The following is a 27893-nucleotide window of genomic DNA, read 5'->3' as shown; positions in this document are numbered from 1 at the left end:
TTGAAATTAACAAATCTGATAATTGTTTTAGGTTAATACTTTGATATTTTTGAAAAAAAATAGAACTTTTTCCATCAGCTGTAACATTTAAAGTCAAATCAAATTTCACGTAGAGGAAGCCTTGCATTTATTCCAGCTGTGTAAATGAACATCAAACACAGTCCTTTCTTATGGCAAAAAGCTATGGACAGTAACACCACAAAATTTGTAAAGGATAACATTACCTTTGCAAAAGAATGCATTATTTCTGAGAGAACATCTGACTCTGGTTCTGTCCCAATGGCTTTGATGAGTGCATCACACATGAAGTGCCACATCTGTGTGAGGTACTCTGGCCCACGGACTCGAGCACATTCAAGAAGGAGGGGCATCGACTCTGCTGCTGCCACTCGAACACGTTTCATTATTAAGGAAACAAAGTAACCAAAACCAACATAAAGTGCTTTGAATTTAAGCATCCACCACTATGACTAAGCTCTTAGTTTTCTACCCCAAATTTTTTTTTATTAGTCTCCTGCATTTGATTTCTTAAGTAGATACAGATTAAATCATAGGAAAATTAAACTGTCTGCTATTTCAAAGTGGCTTCAAGCCTGTTTCAGGCCATGACAGAAAAGCTGTTCAAGTATTCCTTTGCTTTGTTGGTACAAACATCACTTTCTCTACTGATGCCTTATTTGAAAAGAAACTATGGGGAAAAGTAGGATATTTTGCCTAAAACAGTGTGTAAACCAACATTCTCTGAAACAATTTCTGCTATAAAGCCACAGAATATTTTAACACTAACACTTCCAATTCATTTAGGAAAAAGTAAGCAGGACTTTGATTCTTCCAAACTAAGTTTCTATTTTCACGGTAGTATTTGTTAATAGGATATCATCATGGAAATAGAACTTCAACAATGGAACCATCAGCTTTACGACTTGTTCTGTGTACTCCACAAATCCTTCTTTTAGCTCTTTTGCATAACAAACCTGAAAAACAGAGCATGGAAATGCCTCCTTTAAAGGAAAATACTAATATTTTTCAACTATATAATGGTGAGAAACATTGTTAAAAGTGCAAGGTTTTTTTTTAGTTTACTTTAAAATACATTTACCTTCCCCCTCCACTGTGGTATTTTAAGAAACTCTGACAGCATGAATTCTCACTCTTAGAGCATGCCCATATTTCTTAAACTGAAACAGCAATATTTGCAAAAACAAACTACTTTTTTAACACATCATGTTCCTTAAAAGTTTTGATAACAAAGTAGAACTATCTGTTCATTTTAAGAATTCTAAGCTCCAAACCAAATAAAAGTATCTTTAATCAAGTAAGCCACATGAAACAAAGTGTCTGAAATATAAATTTAGCAGTATCACCCAAAAAACCCCAGAACTATTTCACGATACTACAAAGAATATTTTTGTTACCAATTTTGGCTTCAGGTTCAACTGACCAGCAACACATAGGTCACCAAAACTGTTCTATTACTTACCAGCATCTGGCACGCAGTTGCTTTTTCTTCAAGACCTGCAGTTTTAATTCCAAAACTTTGCTGATCGCCTATGCTTACAAATTCCCAACCATCATCATCACTCATATTCTCCATATCTTGTGCTGTTATACAGAAGGAAGGAAAAATAATCTACAAGTGTTACAAAATCATTTCTTTCCGTATTTTTTTCAAGAAAATCATCATCTTAAACTTACTGTCTAAAAGAGCTACTTCAGGTTTAATGGATGCAGTCTTCATTAAAGGTCCCATGACAACAGGAAGATACTGCTGAAATTCCTTTCCAAGAATTTTACACATTCTGGCCCATGCTGAGATCATGTAAGAAATCTAGAAAAGATAAGAAAGTCAGAATTTTCATGTCCCAGATTTTATTTTAATGCATACTTAATAGGAAAGCATGAAGGAAGAACATTATACCATAAGACTTTTTAAAGAGACTTTGACAGCAGTGCATAAAACTTACTTCAAAGAGAACTCATCCAAAATGCAATCCATATAAAAATGCATCTCCAAAAGACCTGTCCCAAGTCTTTCTTCCTAACAACATCTTGACAGTACCTCTGATCAAAGCTGCTATACATGTAAAAATGTGACAGTGTAAGATAAACTTATGCAATCATGACTATCTTGGAAAGTTCCTTTCTGAAATGAATTATTTCCCAAATTTAAACAATACCACTGAGCCACATTCCTGAAACTGGCAAAATAAAAGCAAAAAAAGAGTGCAGTACCGTTTTTTCAGAGGAGTATTCCTTTTTAGATGCACAAGTCAAAATAGCTCTCTGCCCATTACAGCAGAACAACTGCTTAACAATTTCATTGAACTATTTATAAGAAGGTGACAGCAAAGAAATAGATCACACAATGCCAAACAAAGTAGTTACTAACAGGCAAGGAATGGTTACACACATGCTCAATTTTCTTCAGCAAATATAGGTCCTCCAAGTCTCACTTCCTAACCATGCTTCCATGATAAGATTCTGGGGCCATATCAATGTCAAGTTTTGTCAGGCTGGACAATTAGTCTGAGGGGCCAAGTGAGGGGCAGAAATATCACATATACAAGCAATGTTTTTAATACTAACCAATGAGCTATAAAGACATGATTTTAACATACCTGTGGATCATCGTCTTCTAGATCACTGAAGTCTGTCTGTGTTTTCAGTAATAGCTGCATTACATCTGATGCATCCTGCATAAACTAGATACAGGAAAAAACTATATGTTCTTAAAGGCAAATTAAGATGGTACTTTTCCAAGAGACTTAAACGTTCACTTACATTAAGTCCAACACACTATCAAGACATAAGCTAAAGCTGGAAACAGACTGAAATGTGGATAAAAGTGAAAACAAGTTCTTTTTCTGGAAGCATCACCAAGTTGCTCTTGTGTTCTTACACTTGAAAGTAGAGGACTACTCAAATAAAACACTACATAAATGACTACCACTCACCAATAAAAAATATAAAAAAATCTGACAATTCTAACTTATCCAGATATCCCCCTACTATTTTGACTCCATTATGGAACTGGGATAAAAGCTGACAGCACGAGCTACTTACTCATAAGGTAGTAACATTTTCGGTCACATGAGATGCCCTAATTATGTTACCCTCTTTTCACTCCCCAAGTTCCCACTAGTTCTCCAAGAATAATTTACTAAATGTTATGTTTAAAATTTGTCTGAAATTTACTTGCATGCATGGTAATTTTACTGGTAGTCCTTCTAAGTCAAATGAAAGAGCTGATAATTTGGGGAAGGGGGGTATTAGTAGTTTTATACTGCATACATCGCATTATTTTACTTTGCAGTGTAACTTTCCTTTCTTCACTCAATAAAATGAAAATCCATAAACCATAATGCAAACTTGCAATCAGAAGATCACTTAGACTCTTCTGTAGTTCTTCACAATTGTTTCTCCAATCTTTTGAGAGACATGTTTTAACAAACTTATCAAAAAAACCCCTTGCCAAATACATCAAGCCTCATGACAAACAAGTACGTCAAGTTCTATTATGAGCACATTTAAACTTTTTCAGGCATGTGCATACAAAAACTATACTAAGTTTCCTTTGAACTAGATACTTTTTGCCCTTGGTACTGCGTAAATGAGATGCTCCACTATTTCTCTTAAGGTAAAAAAACCCAAAGGAATTAAAAATACTTGCTTTCAACACCGCTCAGTGTGACAAGAATGACTTAAGTTGTAATAAGATTCTATTGTGAGACTGTGAATCTAAACAGCAAGACAGTCACTTCAAAAATGAAAACACAAAAACAAGGATAGAAATCAGCAACAATACATTATCAGCTATACGTTTAACAAGTCATTACATTAATTCAATGTTAGCACCTCAAAAAACAAAGGCATTTTAAAATATATTTAGATCACTATTTAAAATCTAAACTTACCTTTTCTTTACCAACAGCAAGACCAATTAGGCTGATGCATTCAATAGTCTTTCCTCGTAAAAGTCTTAATTCCTTCTGAACAGCATTCTCAACAATGTGTTTTAAGGAGGGCATAAATAAATCATAGTAGGGAACAAACTTCTCCTCTACTGTATCTGCAACTGATGCAATTGAAGTCACAACTTGCTCCAAAACTAGCTTAGTGCCTTTCTGTATCAACTTGGAAAGAGGAAGAAGAAAGTGTTATATTTTTTAAAGCACAAATTTTACTTAAAAGCATGCCAAATGTAAAAATCTGCTTTTATATGTATCCTAATTCTTGTCAGTTTAGAGGAACAACAGATATGTATACCGGTTCATTTTAGAGGTCCTAGTTCAGCTACACTTATTCTGCATATGTGACAAGGTTACCCTCTATGACACAACTTGTTCAGCATATTATACCTCTTGTAATTTTATCACCATGATGGAATGAAGATGCTTCACTAGATTATCCAAATATGGAATAAGCAGTGACTTTGGACAATCTTCAGTGAAGTTTATGAGTGCTGCAGCTGCATGGGCTTGAACACGCTGGCTACCTTGATCCTCCATGGTTTGCAGGAGAGCTCCTATCACCTGAAAAAGAAACATTTCAGAAAACAAGTTTCTGAAGAGGATATAATTTTATCACCTTTTTTTTCCTACTATTCTACTACTTGCCTTCTCATGAAATTTCTTTTGAAAAGCAGGTGCGAAGTCAGTTGCCATTTGTCCAATAGCGTTACAAGCAGCGTATCTTACTCTTGGATGCTGAAAAAGTATTTCCCTCAATTATTTAACAAGTAGTCATGAGAGCAGAAATGAGAACATTTTGAAATCATTAACAGAACTATACTCACAGGATCCTGAAGAAATAGCAAAACGAAATTAACTATCTCATTTAAAATTCCCTCCATCTGTTGGTGGCAACCTTCTCCAATGGCTGAGAGTGCCATCAAGCCAGCATGCCTGTACTTCCAGTCAGCTACAAAAGAGTAAAAATGAAATGTTACTACTTTGGAAACTATAAAGCACCACAAAGACAAATCACCTTTTCTTTGAAGAGGTGAGGACACACGAGGAGGTAGACTGAAGAACAAGAGATGGAAGGGGAGTTGATGCATCTACATGATTTGTTAAATACTTTTAATTTGTTAAATACTTTGTTTAAATACTTTTCTTCATACATACTTCCAGAGATGCACAAAAAATTGAGTATCTAATCCAGGCCAAATCCAGACCTAGAAAAATGAATTCTTAACTGCTGACTATGAGTATGTACATAGTACTAACACCTGGAAACTGCATTTTAATTAAATGAACCAACCAGGGAAACGTCAAGATATTATTTCTATTTCTCGCTCTCCCATCTCTTTTCTGTTTTAATGGCATCAGAACAGCCTGTACCTGTTTATACCTCCTTTTTATATTAGGAAGAGAAAAAGGTCTAGTGACTCAAACAATATCCAAATTTAAAACAAACAAATCATCAGTACTGAACTTTTCAGGAGTGTCCCTCAAGACTATGTAAGAACAGTAACATTCCATTTATGGGTATAAGACTTGCCTTGCCTCCAAGTCTTTTTAGCCTGTTCTCAGTGTAGTGGGTATTGCTGAAATGAACCTTTCATGCCCCTCTCCTTTTTCTTTAGGCAATGGAAACATGTGAGAAACTTTAATTTTTTATTTATTTTTTACAAAAATCTTTCTCTGTGGTAGAAACCATGGAGATTACAGAAGAGAACACCAGAAGAATGAATATGTTCATCAAACAACCTGTGGGAAAGGTATGTAACGAAACTTATTTCCCCAAATAATGCAATATTTCATTATTGCTGGTAATGTATTATTTCCTGGAATGAACAACATCACAGTTCACTGCAGTAGAATCTTGACACTCAAACTTCTGTCTGACCAGGATGAGATGAAGTATCATCTTGACAGAAGGTACAACAGGAAAGCAGCAGTTTATTTTGTGCTATTTCAGTTCACTGGATGTTCCTAGTTAAGCCTACACCTCGTTGCTCTCATTGTATTACTGTTAGCATGCATTCCAAACTTGAAATTAATGAATCTACAAAATGAAACACAATCAACTTTGGACCATCTGGTTACCCAATCCAAACCCAGAAGTTTTAAATTATTATCTCAATAAACATTTGTGAGAAAAGTGGTGGGGGTAGGAAAAGTTTGATTACTGAGTGTATTAATTATGTTTTAATCTAAAGGTCTCCATCTTTCTCCCCAGCTCCCTACCAGTGAGAGCCCCTGAAGCAAACAGTATCTTTTGCACTTCCCTTCTCCAAAGGGTACCAAGGGTTATGGGAAGCCCTGACTCATCAGAAAGCAAGCATTAGGCATCAATTGCATGACTCCTCTTCAAAGGAGTCAGGTCTTTACAGCAATTTGACTCCACACCTCTCTGCGTGTACTACTAAACTAGGCAGCTGCTAGCCTTCATTCCAAACAGGCATTATAAGTGTTCAAACACTGCTAAGTGCTACCTTGAGTAGCCCTCTGTTCCATATTCAATATGGTAGCAGTCTTTTCTGGGCTGGGTTTTAAACCATGAAGGTAGAAATCATACCCAGAACTTCTGCATTATCTTCTACTTCAAAGGCTCAAAGCAAAGCAAAGGTCAAGTGAAAGCACCTGAAAGCAATGCACAATATTTTTTTGAGTAATTGCCTCAGCAAGCATTACAGGTATTTTAAGAGGAAAAGAAGCATACAAAGCAACTGATAAGAATATACAGAAACATCTCATGAAACAAATATTAAAAATCAGCATACCAAAAGACAGCCAGCCTACCAAAGACCTCTGTATTTTGGTACATCAAGTTACAGGTAAAAAAACCCAACTAGTTTCCCTATATGAACTGTAACATACTAAAATTTCATTTAAAAGGGGCCGTTTTGAAGAAGGAAAAACATCAAGCTACAGAATAACAGGTGGCACTTCAGACAAACTTAAGGTACTGTAAGTGACTGTATGGGGATTCAGAGAGAATATTTATAAGTAAAAAACCTCAAATCTTCCCTTATTTATATGTAATTCACAGGCTGTTTGTTTTAAAAAAGTTTTGTTCAGCTGTCCATGGCACAGAAAAAAACACACTGTATATAAGCTTAATAAATCACAGTCTAAGAGAAGGTATTAACTTCCCAGGTTCACAGTCTTTACAGTTTTTGCTGCTGACATCAACAGTGGAAACATAAAAACATCAAACAGCTAAACAAGAAGATTTAAGAAGTATCAAAGTTCCTGGAAAGAACAGAACTGTTAAAAAAAAAAAAGAAAGGAAAATAAAATGTAGTTACTTACGATTCTGAAGCATTTGCATAATATGTTCTTTAATCATAGGCAAAACAAGTTTTCCTCCAAGGCCACATGCCATCCTGTCCAGTGCGCTCTCACCAGCCACTGCATTGCTAAATATGAGTTACAGAAATATCAGTGGTTTAGTATCTACAATAAAACAAGCAGTCAAATAGGGCACAGAAGTGCCCTTCCCTGAAGTTCTAGTCTTCAAACTTTTGCTATCTGAAAACGAGTATCCATCCTTAAGTAAATAAACCATACCCAAACCTAAAAACACACACGCCAGTCACAGTTATTTACTCTTCACTGAAACATTTATTATCTGCAGCCCACTGATTAAGTCTACTACCAGTCTACTAGCACTAGCAGTGAAGGTATAGACTGAATTTCGCAGCAGTTACACTTACCTAGAAAGATGAACCTAAATTTGCAATAAATGAAACAATGATACTGGCCATCACCTTTTTGTCACTAGAAAGCAAACTAGTTCAGACTTGCTATGAAGCAGGTGAACCAGAAGAATTCAAACTTTGGGATATAAGAGTCCTTTCTTGCATGGCTACAGTACCCTCACTCTACTAGCATGTTCTCTTGCTAAGGACTGAGGCAGAAAACATCCAGTCCAGGTGAGGAATTTGTGAGTCTCAGACAGATGAATAGCCAAACGTTATCTATGTAAAGTGACTTGTTCTACTCAACAGAATTATTCCCTACAGAAAAGCAAGAAAGTTTCCAGGACACAGGTAACTACTGTCACAGTCTGGGTATGGCTAGCACTGTAATAGGTCAAGGTTATTACAGTCCATCCTAGACACCTAGGATGATGAAAAAGCTGAGTAATGGTTCAGAAAGGGATGAATCTCCTTGTCCTTTAAAGTATCAGTCAGCTGGGTCAGAAACAGAGGTCTTCAAATTACTACACTTGAATCTCCAAGTCTCGTTACAAACCATAAATAGTCTAGAAACTAACACGCTGTGAACAAAGGTATTTGCAAAAAGATATTGACAGTATTGTATTTGTTCTTCAGATTAATCATGTTCAGATAGACACATGACCAGCAGGACAATGGTGCATGGGCACACAGGTTTAGATTGGAGCAAACACTAGAGTCAATAGCAGCTTTCATCTGAAATTACATTCTTTGAGCTCTTTCTTCCCACCATTAATTCACACATTCAGTTTGAGGAAATAAAGATAGTTCATCTAGGAAAAAATGACCACACACCTCTCTGCAGCATTTGCAAGGCCTTTGTCAAGGAAAGAGGAAGTCGGATTAACCTTTTCCTCCTTTAGAATTTCACTGCTCTATGAAATCAGAGCAACAGAAAACTGGAAACACTAAAATATTTCCTGCTGCTTTTGTGTAGGCTGACTCACATCCCCCTTAATCAGATCTGAACACACCCTAACTAGGGTGCAGCCTGATGATCATTAGCCTACTTCTGTGACTGCACAAAAATTCCAGTCTTCTTCTGAAGCTACAAAGACTCAAGAACCAGAAGACATTAGCATGCACATCATCCACTGAGCTCTCTGCAAAGGTGAACTTCAACGGTGGGAAACACACAGTAGCACTATGAGTGACACTGCTAAAAGAAAAAACTAACACCACACATACAACCACCAATTGATGTCCAGTGTTTTTTGTCTAAGCCTCAAGCTCTCCTGAGGCCCAAAGAAGCTACATTTCTCCTTCAGGGTAAGGTTACTGAGCATAACTTGTTTTCTGATCTTTGCTCACGCTAAATGTGACTTCTAATTGCGAAAAGGCAGTTAAGCTGTGTTTAGAAGAACAAAGTTACTCTGCTGACAATAAATACAAAACGGCATGCCTCAAGTGGATGATTCAGTGTACTTACTAAGCTGCCTAAAGCAAGCCATCTGAATAAATTTCCACACCCTGAAAGGCTTGATAAGGACTTAAACTTTAATATTCTATTTCTCTTTGAAATTCAGCTGACTGAAAAGATACAAATACTTAACAAACCTGAACGCAGTGGTGGCGTCTGATGTTCTACCTGTATGGCAAAATTTCAACACTGAGGAAACAAGTAAGTTTTAAAAGGGTATGGTCTACTATGTGAGGGAGGGAAGAAAAGACAGCTTACTTTCAATTTCATAATCAAAGGAAACTAAAAAAGTATTCCAAGTAAGGCAAAGATTAAACAGGTTCTTCCACAGATTCCTACTCCTACTTCCATCAGTTCTGCAGTGTCTTCATATGCCTGATATCTAGTTGAAGTTGCTATACAGTTCAGGATAAACTGACATCTCTTCTATTGGCTATTTTCCTATGAAGATCTCTAAGTGTTCTGTGATAAACTGTCTCAAAACACTAATTACATCTGAGTCTGGAAGGAGATGCCAGATACGTCAAAGAAGTGTCTAGACTGGTAAATGAACATCTGTGTCTTTAGAGAAGTATGGAGATAGTTATCTCCTAAACCTATTTCTGCTTGCTTCTACTTCATTCTAACTATAGCTGGACAAGAACAAATGTAACAGGACACAGTAGACAAACCACTATTATTCTAGTAAAAAGTTGGAGCAAGCTACAAAGCACGTAGGAATAAGCAAATCAGAATCACTGGACATCTTTAGCTCTTTCTCACCTATCACACAATAATACCAAGCTACTGCTGGACATACAAAGGGATTTAAAATAACAACAAAATGTACTATTTCTGAGCTAGATGGAATCCAGCAAGGTTCCACGGTGCATGATGACATCCTTCCAATGACAGGCAGCTTTTTTCTATAATAACACCTTTTCAAGGGCATAGATACAGAAAAATACAAAGAGATTGGCTGTAGATGATTAAAAAGGTCAGTATGCTTTAGCTTTGGTTCCAGCTAACTTCAGGAGTAGCCCTCAGTTTAAAGGATTAGGAGGCACTGACTTCTGAACCGAATAACATAAATGACAGAAGAAACCGAAGTTTGAAAAGCTGAAACATTACAAAACAGCAGACAAGAGAACATGCAACCTGTCAAATTACAGCAATATATGAAAACTGAAATAGTTTACTTCCTTGCTGAACAGTACCTAAGTAACCCACATATAAACTGCTCATGACTGAGGGAACAAAACTACAGTTCATTTGAGTAAAGAAAAAGTAATGCAGGGCAGTCATTTGCATTCTGCACTTAAAACCTGCCTTTGGCCACAGTCTTGACAATATATTGAAACAACTAGTTTCATAATTACCTGTCAAAATCATCATCTGCAAGCTCATCTGCATTTGCCCAATCTTCATCTTCTTCCAAGTCAACCATCATTGCTAACATTTGAGGAACTGAAATAAAAAACACCACAGTTTTAAACTCAGGCTGGTTTCTTAAAATAGATTCTCGAATAACAAGCATGAATTTTAAGTTTTCTCCTTTCAAAAAATTTTTGAAGAAAAATAACTCTTCCTTCAGTAGCAGATGGCCAAGTCTGTCAAACTGCATCAGCCAATAATTCAGAACAGATTGGCAGAAAAGTATTTCCAGAACATTCAAATCTAGAGTAAAAAATACTTGAGTGTATTTCTTACCAGGACTCATAGTGCAATGCACGATTTTTTGTTAGTCATGAAAATTATAAAAAGCAAATTCCTCAATAAAGTTCTTGAAAGGTAAAAACGGTATTATATGCTTTAAGAACTCAGATACACTTTATTAGTACTGCTGAAGCTCTGACATCATCCTTAGAACATTTACTGATGAAAGAGACTATTAACTGTGAAAGAGTAATACTGAACCCTTAGTTCATAACATTCACCAACATGATAAATTTGTTTGCTATATGTACAGTGGTCACTTAGCATAAAGCTTTAGTTTTACAATAAGGTAATAGTTTAGAACTTTATGTTTCTTTTTCCCCACTTAATGAAATTTTTGTTTTGTATCATGAACATATTTGCACATAATAATAATCCACCGTTTTCTATTTCTACAATCTATTTTTGTAGATTGATCCTATCTGCTCTTCTCAGTCTAAGTCTTTATAGAGACTATTACACAATCTCTATCATGATGCTAAACTACTATGCAATAAGCATTACCTATTTTTCTGAGTTCTCACAGTAGGAAGGAGTGCAGCGATTTGTCTGTTCTAAGTCTGCTGGTTCCTGTGCCTTCAGAAGCACAAGGGATGGAAAGTCTACCTTGCACTTTCAGAGCAAAGTAAGGTGCTCTTTACTTTGTAGTACACACTAACCACTCAGAGCAGTTGTTTGAATTCACAGAATCATAGAATTAGCTGAGTTGGAAAAGACCTCCAAGATCATCGAGTCCAACACTGCCATGGTTACTAAACCATGGCACTAAGTGCCACATCCAGTTTCATCTTAAAAACCTCCAAGGACAGTGAATCCACCACCACCACCTCCCTGGGCAGCCCACTCCTATGTCTGATTACTCTCTGTGTAAAAAAATTTCTTCCTAATATCCAACCTAAACTTTCCCTGGCAGAGCCAACATCATTTATGTAAAAATTTTCACTTTAATCTGGAAACAAAAGTTTTTAGTCAAATACTCAACTCCAATCTTTAATAATCTTTTTAGGACAGTCTAACCTCACATCTTGAAAACAGTCATCATAGCTAACTGTCCTTTACAGTAACCTACCTGAAAAACTGGTAGGCATACAGTAACTGTCCATGCTGTTAATGTGATTTACTGGAACTGCTCAAGGACACTGCAACTGGTGTATTTCATAATATACTTACACTACTGTAAACCACTAAGGAGGCATCACCCTAAACAAACTCTCCACCATACATTTGGACAGATGAGAAACTTCTAGTCAACTGATGACAGAAGAAAATACTGCTCACTGACAGCATTGTGGGGCAAGTATCAAAAAAAGATCTAACAATGGATTGATTTGCTTGATGTGGCTATGTATTTTCAGACAGACACTATACCATGTCTGCAAAAGCCTTCAGAGGGTTTTTATATATGTATCAAGATAACTTAATAGACAATATGAACTCTCTAGCATCATGCCCACATGTCAGAATTTTATATACACTTACTAGGCCCCCAACACCCCTCAAGTATTACAGCCCAGCTTTTCAGACATAGATGTGCATAAGCACACGTGTGAGAATGATGTATCATCACAACACCTATGAAATATGGAAGACAACCATCATCTGCCACAAATGCTATGCTGTTCCAAAAACTGATGTCAGTGTCCATTGCTGCTAGCAAGCAAGGTTGAGAACAGAAATTCAAAGGCTTCTGGCCATCAGTATATCTTGATATTTAATATGAATGTGGTTGCCAGTAAATGTAGTTTCACAAAGGGTTTTTTAAAAGAAATGTAGAGTTGTGCACTGATGTTTCAAAACTCTGCCAATAAGCCTCTAAAATTTAATTACTGCCAATATACAGACTGCTTACAAACAAGTTAAGCATCAGACCACTAAGCCTGCTTCTTATCAGAGCATGCCATGACTTTTTGTTTTTTAGAGACTGTAGGGAAAGGCATGTCTGATTTGTAGGGAAAGAGCAATAAAACACTCTGTTATCCCAAATATTGAGCTCAAGGAGGGAAGTGTGAATCCAAATGGAACTCCTGAGCAGCTAACTGGCACACAGGACACACACTTACTCCTAAATAAGATGACAATTTTGCCTAAGTCCCAGTTCCAGTTGTATCAAGTGATCTATCACTTTTTAGCTGAATGAAAACAGAAAACTAAGACACAAAACCAAGACAAAAGCATTCCTTTTTGGCTACCTTTTTATCCTTCTCTGAACACAACTGCTTTACTAGCTCTGCAAAATAAATGTTTTTCTCCTTAGCTATATATTAATAACAATTTTACAATGAACTGCAAACCAAAAGCATTTCATTCCCTTACAGTGCTTTATCTTAATACAAGTATTTCATTTCTAAACAGCAACCCAACAGAAAAGCAAAACATTCTGAAGAGGTATGAGGTACTTCGCCACTATGTTGCCCAAACAGATAAGAAACTTGTAATAATGTGGGGTCAGCAAGTGTCAAGTGTTAATATTTCCAACAAGCTACACAACAGAGTGAAAATACAGTGTTCTCAAAATTTTCAAATTTCAAAATATATTCTAAAAGAATCTGTTCTTTAAAAACCTATTCTACTAGTAAACAAAACTTCTCAACAATAGTTCAAACACTTAAGCCAAGTAGGTCCAGTTTACAATGTTTTCTAGAAGTTTTATGATTATCTTAGTGACATCTATATACACAGCTTTCCCCAGCCTGAGCACACAAATAAAAAAAGTCGCCTTTTATGCAAGTTTCAGAAAATAAGAATCTAGACAAATACAAGTGTGACAGGTAGGGAAAAGCAGGCTACACTGCTGTGTCAGTGCCTGGATCTAGCTAGTCACAAAGGGTTTAAAAGGCAGAGAAGCATCACTGCATGTAGTATTGCTGCTGGGGCTGTCCAGAAGACATTTATTTTTAATATTTCAAACAATAATGCATGATTTAAAAAGTGCCTCTTCAAACAATTTACAATCTACATGTTAAACAGACTAATTAGATTATTTCTATGTAGTTATACAAGCATCTGATTTTTAATTCACAGCTTTAACTCAACACTGACACTCAACATGCATGCTGAATTCCTTCAGTCTTCAGCTGCCAGCATCACAGAGCATCTGGCCTACATACCAAACTTCAAACGTAGAACTTCAGCACTAAATGCATCAACTTTTTTTTTTCCCCAGTAAAAATTTCCAAAGCCAGCATAAAAACATGAAAGTAGTATTTTCCTTGGAAACATCTAATAAGAGTCTACTGCATTTTTATTCATATTTTTGGTGCTGCATAAGCAACCATAAGATTAATTTATGAAGAGTCATAATAGGAAGGGGTTTTCTCCATTGGGTGACACTGAATTGAGTTTTCTTAAATTATCAGCACTGGCAAACTCTCAGACATGATTCTGCCACTGACCACGTGTAAAGTCGATTTAATACTGTAAAAGACAACTATTTCAAAGAAAATGAGTAAAATACTTACTGGCTTGTGCAATAATATTTGTATGCCTCCTCAGCATAGCAGCAGCGGTTTCTGACAAGGCCACAATTACTTCAAGAGCCAACTGACGCTGCATGTTACTGAGACTGGTATCTGCACACAACTACAACCCAGAAGATTAGAGCAAACAGTTATAACAAAAGTTTTTGGATGGAAAAAAGTGATTTTTAAAAAACATTCTTAGCTTTACCTTCAGAGTTAGTTGCAACGTAGCTTCTAAATGTGGTCGTAAATACTTAGGAACAGAATCTGCAATTTCTACAAGGGATTTCAAAACAGAATCATCATTTTGGTAGCAGGAATCATTTAGAGCCTATAAAAAGATAAGATGAAGATAAGATTAAATAAAACCAAACAATATTATGAATCAGACCAGTGTTATAGAAGGAATTTGATTAATTGTACTCTTGTCTCTCTGAACAGTCATTTAGCACCAGCAGCTAAGTAGCTGAAGCCTTAGAGAACAAGAACTGATGAGAGCAAACTTTTTCATGCAACTAATGCTGCTAACAAAGGACTAGCTGATTCCAGCAGATACAAACAGAATGAAGAAGATAAGGACCAAGGAGACAATTCTAAGAGAATGAAGTAACTTCAGAAGAAGGCCAGCCCAGCAACAGTGAAAACCAGTAAGAAATCAAGAGACCACCAACCAGAAGTGGTTGGGGATTGGGTGATGTGTAGTACAGGTATAATTGAGAGGTGTGAATTGGGGTGGGGGTCCCTATATGGAGGCACACAGCTTGAGCTGTAACCTGAGAACTAACAAAAGACTAATTAATTGGAAGCCTTCACTCAGACTATGTATTTTCAGCAGGATCCTAGAGTCAGGCGCTGCTAGGGCGGCCTGTGTGCATGAATCTGTAACAATGAAATACTATGCAGGATCCAAAACTACAAGTTTTCTAAAAGTAAGTTATGGCTCACAATGTCCAAATCTAACACTGCAGACACTCAGAAAGAATCAATGCCACACATCAGAGGTGCCAACATGCAAAAACACTGTTTTGACGAGAACTTCAAAGTCCATTTAAAATAAGGTAACTCTGCCCAAAAGAAGGAAAATGAGCCTAACTCCCCTTTTCCCTGTTACAAGAGAAGAGCTTTTAATAGCCTATCTACACTTATAAACAGCAGGAATCTCAAGATTAAATATTTTTTTTTCCAGACATCTCTGGAGAGCCATTAAAAACCTTTCAGCCTTCGGTCACAGGACACGGCAAAGAGAAAAAGAAATCAAGCCTTTTGTAACTGTCTTTCCTAGCTTATAGACACATTCTGAAAAGTAATTTAGGAAAGTATTTCATGTCTTCCTAACGTAGAAGCATTTTTTGAAGTGAGTAGTTAGGTGTTTTTTAATACTTAAGTCTAGAATCCAACATTTTTTATAATTCCACTTAACCAGCCCACTTTCAACACAGAAGCAGCATCTTCTAGTATCAGAAATGTTCTGAAAGAAAAAACTTACTTCACGGTTAAGGCTTTTTGGGCTAATAGCTACCACTCATCCTGATTCTGGCAAAGGATAATATAATATTTACTGTAAGTTTCTGTAAAACTGTATTTTATACCCATTGCAACTCTGACAGTTTTTTAAAGCAAGCCAAAGTTTCTGAAGAAAGAAGTTTGAAGTGTACAGTGAGCCCAAAAAGGCAGATGCACTTCTCTGAGTATCAAACAACAACAATCACAGTGTCAGTTAAGTTCTATCTGCTTTCACCTCCACTGCAAAATTAAGCCCTTGGATAAAAGTTTCAACTTAGTTCTTCAAGTTCAACTTCCAGCATAACCGTTATAGCTCTTGCACTGAAAGGACTGATTTGCCAAGTCAGAATTTTATTTTTAGGTTTTTTACCATGCCAGTGTTTCAACAAAATGAACTTCAACAGCAACAAAAAAAGCATCCAACTGTCTCCAAAGGTCACTCACCACTATTCTAACACATCCCATCTCCTATTTATAGACTCAGATCTTCATATCCATCTTATGTTACCACAGCCAGAAAATCTAGTCCTTCTTGCAGTAAGTGCTTTAAAAAGATAGATTTCATAGCATAGTTCTGTGTATTTGTAAAACAAAGCTTGAAAATGGAAGCCAAGTGCATGTGTTCTTACAGTCTAAAATAGTAGCATTGAAAGTTATATCACACAAAGTGGACTATTAGTCTGAAGTCTAAAAAGAACATACCATTTAATTGCTAAACATCAAGATAAATGGCATGCCCAGCCCAAATCCTGCCTCACTCTCATTCATACAGTACTACGTAGCCAAGGTCCTCTCAGCCAGTTACAACTTTTAAACAATACAATTGTTATTGATGAAGTCACAGACAGGGACTAAACACCTAATAGTGACTTCAATATAAAAACATTTAACTTATACACACTATAGCCCATTTTCAAGTTCAGTTGATTTAAATAAATTACTCTCAGTTTCCATTTAAGATCAAGCAGAATTACATCGGTTGTAGATGCCAGTAGCTTTGGCACAATTTTTGTTCAGCTTGCCACAAAGCACATACAAAGTTTATAGCTCACACTGTCAACAGGAACCTGCTGTTCTGACTGTAGCAAAGAGTCAGTCTTTAACCTAATTTTAGCCTAATTTAAAATCACCAGAAGTGATTTTAAAGAACACTTAAAGTGAACACTACCACTGTTATTAAAGGCATCTAGTTAGTTACTACTTTTTCATGATATAGAAATGGAACTGTGAAATTGTCATCCTTCAGAGCTCAAACCCTTTCTGTCTCTGGTTTGGTTTACAATAGGCTTCCCCCCAAAAGTAAACAACCTTATATTAGAATTTCAACTTTTGCTCAGATTCATCCATCCAAGACATCCAATCCAGCCTCAGAAACTGTATGAAGTTTAAAAAGGCATTTTGTTTGCAATTTCCTAATTTATCAAAAACAATAAAGACCATTTGCAAAGACTGTTGTTCTCAGTCTGAGAATCTATGCTCAGAATAATTCTAAGCTTTCCTCTAATGTGAAGAGATACAGGCTATCATGGGTCCATGAATTCCCCAATTACTGATTATTTGAAGTCTTAGGGTAGCCCATATTTAAACCATATTTCAGTATCATGGTTAACTTAAAAGCTGTATCATTTTGACTTAAAATACCTTACAAATAATTTTAACTCATTTATCCAGGTAACACTGCATAAGTTAATCAGCATTGAACTATTTTCCTTAAAACCCTAACAATTATCTTGTGTTTGCAAAATTCGGTATTAGTCTCCACTGTATCTTGCTGGTGACTGATGACTGGTTAACAGAGACACAGTTAATCCAGGTCTCAGCAAAAATTCACATGCTACACAAATCTGCCAACCAATAATTTCCATTTGGATACTGTCAATGTACAGACAGTAATGGCACATTGTTACTTGTTTGGCTTCTTACCTGCAAGATTCCAGGGAGTAAGTCTGCAAAATGTTTAAGAAGGGGAGCATTGTGCTCATTAGCAAGAACAAATGCAGCTGCAGCTCTAGCAGACAGAGTCTTGATCTAGAAGACAGGATTGGAGAAAGAAATGTGAAAAACTGGTAATGAGACCTGTCTTTGTTTTCTCTTAACATTAGGCCTATTATGAGACTACATTGTCCTAATAGATATAGCAATTAGATTTTAACATGGGATTTTACATCTTACTTCAAATTAAGGTAAAGCATCTATGATACAAAAAGTTTATCATGAGATGGCAAGTATTCCCGAGTTTTGTTTTGGTGGCTTTTGTTTGATGAAAGAAAAGAGAAAAAAAACCTATTGTTTTCAACTTCCACCCCAACTTCAAATGTGCATGCAAGTGTCAGAGTCTCATTTTTCAAGAAGTGTGATCTAAGGGTTTAAGACATGCTTCTTTAAAGCATGTCTTCTTTAAGACATGCTTTTCTAAAGTACTTGTGGTATTTTAGAAAATGTTACTCAGCTGATTTTCAAAGGTCAGAAAAAGTAATTCATGAGGGAGCAGCAAACTGAACCCATATACCACAGCAGGGTTTCCTATCCCTGCCCAGCATTTTCCACAACAAGAGAAACATTTTCAGAGTACAATTCTCTGCACAAATCAATAAATCTGAAGCCTTCCAGAAAAGCAAGGCTTGCTAACATGCCCTTACAGCACAACATGCAAAAACAGTTCAAGGAGCTGTTGTGTATTCAGAGTTTTGAGACATACTGTATACAGATGCTACATGTGGAGACACTACAGACTTACACTGTTAAACATGAGCGCCAGAAAGAAAATTTAACAAGGAACTTCTGACCCCTCAATGTGGCTGGCTAAAACCCCAGCTCTGTTTTGGGCCACTACTGGGTTTCTCCAAGCACAACAGCAAGAGTCTGGGCCTAAGCAATGCAGACATGAGCCAGCCAGTCAGCTTTAGTCAGCAAAGGTTTGAGCCTTTTGTTTTGCAGTAAGCATAGACAAAACTCCAAAAGTACATCAGCTTCAGGTAATGTAATTCTCTGGTTGAAATCTATGGTTTAACCTTTACATTTGAGACTACTTGCCTGAGTTTCTACGCTCAGAACATATTAAAAACCCAAAAGAACATAAAGGTCTTACTGATGGATGCTCCTGATCTTGCATACACTGAACCAGCATTCTCTTAATGACCTCCAAATAGTGCTGCTGTTGATTCCCAAAAATCCCAGGAAAATTCCTGAGGATAAGACCAAAACATTACTAAAATATCACATAAGTTTAACCTTAACTACTATTTTAAACTTATCCATTATTTAAGCTACAGATTGTAACTGTACATGTAAGAGTTAAGTAAACCACAATAGGACAGTATAAATGAAACAAATACGATTGCTTGTTAATTAAGTTGTGACAGTTTTCTTACATTTTCAGACATGATTTGGCTACCCTGCAAAAATGCAGCAACATCAGAAAGCTTACCAGAAAATATGTAGAGCAGCCTCACGCAGACCCACATTCTGAGAGCTGACAGAATCAAATAGGAATTTCAGAACTTCTGGCCACTGATTGTTGCCATCTTCATCTACGTTAAACACAACAAAGTTTTAGGATAAGCAAACTTAAAGAGTGTTGAGATCACAGTTGTGCAGGAAAGCTGGCCATAGCTACTGAAATTCATTTAAAAAAAACTGATCTGAAGATGTGCCCAAGTCACAGGGTAAAATATGGCTGAAATGTTTAATCTAAAAGCATTCCAGAACAGATCTCCATTTACTGTTATACAACAGCACTTAAAAAAGAAATTGATGCAGATGTTCAGCATAATATTTAAGACAATTTACACAAAGTTGGATTTGTAAACCTTAATACAATCTCATCTAAACTCAAGCAATTTAAAAAGCAGAGTTGAAGAACTGTATTTTTATTTGATTAAGGATAGTGTGAACAAATACTAGGTTTTATTACAAACCATGAAATCAGTTAGCATATCATGTGCAAATGCCTACACAAGACTAGAGAACAAGAGATACAAATACAACTACTATCAATACATAAACATTTTATCACTGAAATAAATAAAGTACCTATTAAATTCCTGGCCAATTCAGCTACTATGTCACATATTTTTTTTCTCATAGTGGACTGCACTTCTATCTGGATAAAGAGCAGCAATTCACTTTTGACTGATGTCTGATCCTCAGGTGACAGAGCTGGATAAACTTCTTCAAATGCAGATGACAACAGGCGGCGCAGAAGGACAGCTGCCATCTGCCGAGCCTATTGAATGAGAAGTGTGTATGTTAAAGTGTTTTGATACGATAATCATGCTCTTACAAGGAAAGACAACTGACATCATGCTTCCAAATTATGTTTTCACTATGTAGATTTATTTGGTAAATGGAGTACCTCTCAAGCAACAGACACAAATATGACAGTAAGAAAAAACATAGTAAAGAAACATCAGCTTACAACCATGTTTCTGACAATTACAGCTCTTCAAATAAGTAATCATAGTACTGAGGTATTCAGCTTTTTTGTATAGCTGAACCTGAGGCATATTTTGTGGCATTATTGAAAGATCTTTAAAGCATGTATTCTTTCTATTTTAAATGGCCTACTGAGATTGTTATAATCCGGACACATTTTTTTGAATTAACAAGTGACTTACTGGGACAACTGTCAGATAATTAACCTGTAAACCCTCCTTCACTTTCTCAAACAACCTAACTCCATGCTGAAGATTCAGGAACCTACAGTTAGAATTCGGCAAATAAAACTCTGCTCTAAACAACAACTCTCGGGCACGTGGTGCGACTCCTTGTGGGTCTCTTCCAACCCAGCATATTCTGTGATTTTCCGAAAAAAAACCCACACGCAAAAAAACCCAAACGCAAAACAAAGTTTTTAGCATTTTGCAGGCATTTCTCCTACCCCAAGGATGAAACTTTTTTCTTTAAACTTGAATGTAAGCATAGGAACCTCAATATCACATATTAAAATCTTCTATGTTTCCTGCATGCATACAGCAATTCTACAACACTATCATTTACATATCTGTATTTATTTACAATTTACAAGAACTACAAGAAGCAAAAAACATGGCTCAGTAATTCAAAATTAATACAGCAACACTCGCAGTAAAGGCAAAAAAGACACATGAAGCTCTTTGAGTAACTTAATAAATAAAAGGTTCACCAACTAGTGTTTCAACAAGGACAAACAGTAATTAAAAATCACCTCTCAAACTTCTAAAGTTTAACACACATAACAAAACCTTATATTAAATCCTCACAAAAAATAATCCAATGCAACACACACTCAATTTTTTTCCCAAGACATTCTTACTTAATGTGTACTTGAATGAAAAACAATTTCACTTATAAGTCTTTGGAATTCAAAAGTGTTTAGTGAGCCGCAGAAGTAATCAAGTCCAATTTCCAGAAGATCTCTCAACTACATTGCTACAGTATAACCTACAGAAAAGAAACACAAACCTCTGCAAAGTCTCAACTTCTAACATACTCTGTAAAAATCAGGTATTGCTAGAACATCACCAAAGACACTATTTTTATGATCTGCAGTTTCCAGACTTACTGTGTCTTTTTCCAACCTACTCAGCTCTCTTCTATATAGCTAAAGAGTAGTGCATACAAAGCATTTCTATAGCTAGCAGGAGGGAAGGACTAGAATTGAACCCAACTGTAGATCGTTCCTTATCTCCTTCTTTACAGCTCCAGTGTGGACTAATATGTGGACATATGTAGGATTAGAGCTTCCCTAGTAGATCCGAGGAAGTCAGCAGGTGAACAAAGTCACAGTGCCCACCTGTGCTGTAGCTCCCATCATAAGCCAAGACGCTGGAGCAATAGGCTGTCACATGGGGAACATGAGGAAGGAGATTCTTTCCACACTGCCTCTGGGAATCTCACTAACAATGTGTCCAAAAACTTCAGTGGTACCACAATATAATAGTATCTTTCCTTCTCCTACCCCAAGGAGCACCAATATTGACAAAGATTAAAATTTGTCCTCATTAGTATGGTAAACTTACATAGGAAAAGCCTGGACTGGGGAGCAAGTTTACTAGGACTAAACAAGGCAAAAACTCTGGTGTAATGTCTCCCCTTACTCAAGGCATCCTGTTTCAGTGTGTATTCCCTGACATCTGATAATGACTGAAATCACATTGTATCAATTTCTTCCCTGAAGTAATAATATGTGGCCAGAGCTTGAGACTATATGCTTTATGGAAACAAAGAGAAGAATTTCCAACTCTAAAGAACTTAAAATATTAAAAGACTGATAAACACAGACTGATTGCAAAGTAAAAACACAAGTAAGAAGGCATACAGAAAGACACAAGATCAGGACTACATGAATTACCTCCTGGTTAGAGTTACTAGTGAGGCATCACTAGCTGAGGAAAAAAAAAACCCCAAATCCCTAAAGCAAATTCAGATGTTTGACAGAGTGAAAAATGAGTAATTGACTTCTAATAATAAATAAATGGCATATTTTCCCCAGCAGATATTCACTTATAAACTATCATTGTCAATTTAATTATGACGGCTGGATTAATGGAAGCTCTGGGGCTGTTTCTTCTGCTTTACGGAAGTATGTATTTTTCACACACCCCAAAGGTTCTTTCAGGTTTAAGCATTACAAGACATGTAGCCAAACAAGCATTTTAAAATTCTGCTATTTAGTGGCTATAGCTTTTAATGAGAACAGGACCGACATAAAGTGCACATCCTCAAAAAAGAACTCACAGCGACCAAAGAAACATAAAAAGAGCAGATTTTTTTTCTTAGTATTAGATTCTTCAGCATGTCTAAATTACTGACATGCTCACATACAAATGGAATGCCAAAATTATTAACATAGAAAGTAGTCATAATACTCAAACTTCAACATACCGCTTCCTATTGTAGAATTTACAAGGTTTTAAAAATGTTTTAGGATTTTATGAATGATGGAACCAAGGCACAAGAAGAAAATCAACTTGCTGAGCAGGGCAGCAGAAGAATTATTAACAGCTATCTGGGATACCATGCTCTCCTCTAGTATTCAAAGTGTCCAGGTAATCCTACATATTTTTGTAAGAAAAAGACTGACCACCTTGTGTAGCATCGTCACAGTGATTTTTACTTTTGTTTCACTATTCCTTTTAAGTCCTTGTCATGGTTTGAGATAGTCCCCAAAATCCAATTCCCTGGCTCCATCCCCCCTCCCACATCTCAACCTAATGTGAGATGGGTTTTTCCAGACAAAACACACCAGACTCAAAGTGGGGGAAAGGGAATATATTACAATGACTGTACAAATAAATACCATATCACATTATACACACGATCACAAACTATCTCTACCATGACATATGTATTTACAAGGATCAGATCTCTTCTCCCCTCCAAATAAAAGTCCAGGAGGGAAAGAAGGACAGATCCCTTCCAGTCTCTGAGCAGCAGCATCTTCTGAGGCAGCAGTCTGTCTGTCTTCTCCACATGCAGCAGCTGATAGCTGGCTTTCTGCCAGCACTCAACGAGGGAGATATCCAATCTCCCTCGGCCCCATCGCCTCAACCGAGGGGTCTTCCGTGGGCTTCATAACCCCAGACAAGGTCGTATCACCACGTCATATCACGAAGGCACAGGGGGGTCTTCGTGAAGGTCTGGTATCTCTTGCAGGAGACTCAAGCTCCTTCTTGCAGGGCGTCTGTGCCACTGTCTCTCAGGCTGCCACCAGGGCAGCAGTGCAAGGGGGGGGGGGGAGTCAAGGTCAACTCCCCCCGCATTCCATCTGGCCGTCCCGGTCCAGCTCCAGGACGTCTTTTGAGCTTCTTAGCTCCTCTCTCTCTCCGGTGCTGCATGTCCAAAACTCTTCTCCTAAATAGGAGTCCATGTCCCTCTTCTCCAAGAGGGTCTCCAAGGGAGTTTTGGGGAATCTGGTACAGTCTCTTACCCCAAACTCTGTCTCTCTGCTGCTCTCTTCTTCTCCTCCCTTTCCAGGAGTCTTCTCTCTGGTGCTGCATGTTGTTTCTGCTGCTTCTTCAGTTCAGGTCTTATCTCTGGCTCTCTGCCACCGTTTCTCTGGTCAGTCCCGGCTGCTGTTCTGCGCCCATGGAAAAAACATTCTCCCAGCATAACTACAGGCACCTAGCCCAGCTTTATGCTGTTCCAGGTCCCTGCAGCCCCCAGCCGGGGCTGGGAGGCCCCAGAGGGCCCAAGGGGCTTAGAGCCCCTTCCTCGTGGCCCTACAACATGGCCACCTCTCCTACAACAACCAAAACTACAACTCTTCTCTTCCGGTCTGGTTGTGATATGTTTACATTTCTGCAGGAGCGCCCATTGGGCAGAATTTCAAAACTTCCAAGGGTTTCCACCCCTTGGGGTCTACCACTTCTCTCAGTCCTCTGGGGGAAAACAAGGTCCAAACCACTACAGTCCTCAAGGAAGAAAACATGCACAAATGGAAGTAAACAATATTTAGGACACAGTCCAAAGATGGACTTGCACAATCTCATTCAGAGATCTAGCGCCGTGTGGAATTCAAAGCGCAGTTTGCCTCAGGTCCACGGACAACTCAAAGGCAGAACCATGGTGCATCCTTGGACTGCCATCCTCCCCTGCAAACCCTGACAGGACTCCGTCCACAGCAGCAGTTTACAGACTGAGAAACACATCCCTTCATGTGACAATATGGGGACTGGGGAGAGGTCAAAGCCCTCTAGGAGGAATACAGCAGAAACAGTTTAACAGAGCATTTGTTACTGTGTCAGTCATGTGTAAATTAGGACACAAAACCTGCCAACCTAGACTTAACCAAGAACGCAAATGTAGGAGAAAATGTAGAACTTCTGCTCCTCTCTAAGATTTATGTGGTAAATCAAAACTGCAAAGGAACAGCCTCTAACACCTGAGACACATCCTGAGAATAAAATGCATCAAATAAGCTGTGAATTTAAACCACCTTGCTGTTCAACCCTTTAAAATGCAGCTGCATAGGAAGAAGTAGAGTCCTAACTTCATAACAGTGAGACTACATGTTCAGGAGGCTGGAGACCTGTGTTCAACCCCCTCCTCAGCCTCAGGTGTACAAACTTGCATATCACCTGGCACAGAAGTGTTCCAAGTGCTAAGTCAGATGTTTCCCTCCACTTCTGTGAACAGTATTTCTCTGCTACCAGGAAAATATGAAATAAGAACAGAGGAAAAACATGTTCCCATAGTTTAGCCTCTGATTAGGAGAAAACCTGTTACACAGTTAGTTAGAAGAGTTATTCCTAATCTAGCTTAATGGTCAAATGCAAGGGGTCCTGGGAGTATGAAAAGTTTCTTTGCACTTTGTAAGCTGGAATCCAAGTCATCGGCAGGATTCTTAACAAGTTTTACACTGGGCTATTTCCTTAGCTGATGTAAAGGGAATAAAATCAGTAAATATATGGAGCAAGTATTTATTTACACAAGCACAACTTTGTAGTAGTCTACTCAGACTTGACAAATGTGTTCGAAACAGCAGTATGTGCAATGCAGCTATGACTTCTATGGCATAGCATTATCTGATTATTACTCTGAGGCAAAAGGAGCAGCAGCTATCTTTTCCAAGGCAAATTTAAATCCAGGAGACACTGCTCTACAGTTTTTGATCACATGAAACATCTCAGAGAGCAGGAGGGAAAACCAGATACTTCTTATGCAACTGGTTGCTAGTATAATATTGAAGGATTCTGTTGGAAGAACACTAGGTAGATAAACATCAGTATGGGTAAGATGATACTTTCTTAGCATTAAAAAGCACAAATGGCATCTACCTCTAAACTGAATACCATCTACCAGAAGAGATCATTATCCATAGAGAAACAGCACACTTATGCTCTTATAATATTGTTCAGAAATTCTACATGCTACATCCTTACAATGTTCAGTAAAACTTTAGATCTGAGATCAAAAAAAGTCAAATGTTTTTACTTTAAAGTGGCTCTGAAATTTGTAGCATCTTGAAAGCTTAGGAGTTCTTCACTCTGCATATCCAAGTGAATAACACTTTTACCAGCAAGACTTTAACTGACTGCTAAAATTGAGAGCCTTCACAAAATAAAGGAATAAGTAAAAGGTACCTTTTCCGTATACCCAGGGACAAAATTTATATAGTGCTTAGACTGCTCTCCATTCATTGTATAATACTGCTAGATGACTTAATGAGTATATTCTCCCCACACAGGACAAAATGCAAAAGCCATCCGAATAAAACATGCAACACATCTGTAACCTTATCTCCCCTCATTCCAATTTAAGAAGCAATAGAAGTTTCAGATGACATGTAAGTTTAACATGTTTAGGCACAGTATCCCAAAACAGAAAGGACTTCTCAACTGTAACTTGAAGAAACATCACAGTAACAGTCACATATTAGTTACACATTTTAAGGAAAGAACCCATTCATTAAGCAAACACACAACAGAAAACAATGGAGATCTAAGCAGTTGCTTATGAAAAACTGTTTTTGAAACTAAATATCCTACATCAAAAAGTCTCAACTAGTGGACTAGACATGCAACAAACAAGATAAGTGATCCCTTTACAACTGTGCAGTAAATTAAGATGCTTCAGTTAATGCCAAACTTGCTCATTTATCCGAAAATTACCAATGTTGATTTCTTCCCTCCTTCTCCCAGTTCCTTTGAAAATCTGCAGAAATAAAGGTTATTGAGACATACCTCCTCAGGAGTAGCATTGTTTCTGATTGCTTGCAGGAGGTAAGTGATCTTTGATGGGCCCGGAATATTCTCATAGGTCTCCTGCATAAAAATGGATGCAGCTTATTACAAATATGTACTAGAAAGCATGTGTTAAGCATTAATATGAACTGACTTTCCTTTTAAAACAACATAAGTATTCATCCAATTTATAAAAAAAAAAAATAGCAGAAAAAATTTAAACCTATCAAAATAAAAATTTATGACCTATTTTAAGATTATGAGTAAAATCTTAGTTACCTAGTAAGACCTGCCATATTGGAATGATCTACATATGCCACTTATGCAGTGAGTTACAAAATACAACAAAACCAGAACGTAAACTCCTAGAAATACAACATACACAGAACATATCCTACTGGGAATCCATCATAGCTTCTGTCATATCAAAGAATTAAGAACTTTGGAAGCTTGAGACTAAGCTGTGACCAACAGACAAATGTATAGTTTAAAAATTTGTTCAGTTCTGGTTTTCAACCTGTTTACAGCTTTTATCATGTTATAGGGCAGCCACATGTCTCAATTACACATTTTGATTAAGAATTTTTTATTTTTAAACTCCTGCCTGAACTTCGGTAAGAGAGACTATTTAGTCTCCTCCCTTGGAAGACCCTCTTAATAAAATGGAAAGTTTAATTAGAAGTTCAGTTATGTTGTTTTACACACTTCTGGCATGCATTTCATTCACCTCAGCTTTTTTAATTAGATTGTTACTTAGAAGCTAGAGGGAAAACATAGAAAAAAAACTTTTGCTATCCAAAACATGGTATATGTGAGCATTTTGAAACTCTAAATGCTTGTTTCTAATACACTAAACCAACATAGGTAAGAGCAGGAGAATTACAAGCTGAATAGCAACCACTCATTCAGAAATAGTTCTATACTTAATAAATCTGAGTTACTTTTTGTGGACATAATCTTGAAGATAAATTATTCCACCCTTTCCACATATTCATTATCCCATCCTGAACTCAAGGAGCTTACTGTGCAAAGCTCAGGTTCATTTCAATCAGTTCTCTGCCTGTCCACTTCCCATTCCTGACAGTGCAGCAGCTCCTTTCAATACTCTAGCAAACTTACATACCTTGAGAGCATATCTGCTATTTTCAGTAAAGTAGTTTAGCTATCACACGTTTAATATTAGACATCATCTTCCTCCCCTTTCTGTACCTGCTTCCTAGTAGGCCTTGTTCAGAGTCCATCCTCATTTCACATTCTCTCTAGTTGCCAATATACACTCACAGTCAATGAGACTCTGAATCCCCAGTGAATCCCTGCATTTAATCTAATCCTTTCATGGAGACTGTAAAATTAAATGAGGTTTAGGGTCAGAATAGAAAGTCCTCAGGTTAACTGCTTCCATTAATGTATATATTCATATTGCACTATTATCTACAAATATAAACTAATACAGAAACATGAAGGTT

General features: G+C 37.1%; 1 protein-coding gene across 1 annotated transcript in view; it reads right to left on the bottom strand.

Annotated features, from left to right (window-relative positions):
- IPO5 (importin 5) overlaps nucleotides 1-27893 on the bottom strand; it is a 43579-nt gene that overhangs the window by 11669 nt on the left and 4017 nt on the right. The window contains exons 2-19 of the mRNA XM_064646055.1: nucleotides 26428-26508; nucleotides 19796-19988; nucleotides 19191-19293; nucleotides 18852-18948; nucleotides 17687-17791; nucleotides 14469-14591; nucleotides 14261-14381; nucleotides 10466-10553; nucleotides 7260-7366; nucleotides 4796-4920; nucleotides 4617-4706; nucleotides 4359-4532; nucleotides 3915-4133; nucleotides 2619-2702; nucleotides 1696-1828; nucleotides 1481-1602; nucleotides 878-974; nucleotides 225-397 (exon numbers count right to left, since the gene is read on the bottom strand). Coding sequence (XP_064502125.1) covers nucleotides 225-397; nucleotides 878-974; nucleotides 1481-1602; nucleotides 1696-1828; nucleotides 2619-2702; nucleotides 3915-4133; nucleotides 4359-4532; nucleotides 4617-4706; nucleotides 4796-4920; nucleotides 7260-7366; nucleotides 10466-10553; nucleotides 14261-14381; nucleotides 14469-14591; nucleotides 17687-17791; nucleotides 18852-18948; nucleotides 19191-19293; nucleotides 19796-19988; nucleotides 26428-26508 — 2235 coding nt within the window. The remainder of the gene's footprint in view (nucleotides 1-224; nucleotides 398-877; nucleotides 975-1480; nucleotides 1603-1695; nucleotides 1829-2618; nucleotides 2703-3914; nucleotides 4134-4358; nucleotides 4533-4616; nucleotides 4707-4795; nucleotides 4921-7259; nucleotides 7367-10465; nucleotides 10554-14260; nucleotides 14382-14468; nucleotides 14592-17686; nucleotides 17792-18851; nucleotides 18949-19190; nucleotides 19294-19795; nucleotides 19989-26427; nucleotides 26509-27893) is intronic.

Source organism: Pseudopipra pipra, chromosome 2 (genome assembly GCF_036250125.1).
Source record: "Pseudopipra pipra isolate bDixPip1 chromosome 2, bDixPip1.hap1, whole genome shotgun sequence".
In the NCBI taxonomy this organism is placed as follows: Eukaryota; Metazoa; Chordata; class Aves; order Passeriformes; family Pipridae; genus Pseudopipra; species Pseudopipra pipra.
The sequence above is the reverse complement of the archived record's forward strand: the minus strand, read 5'-3'. Positions and strand labels throughout refer to the sequence as shown.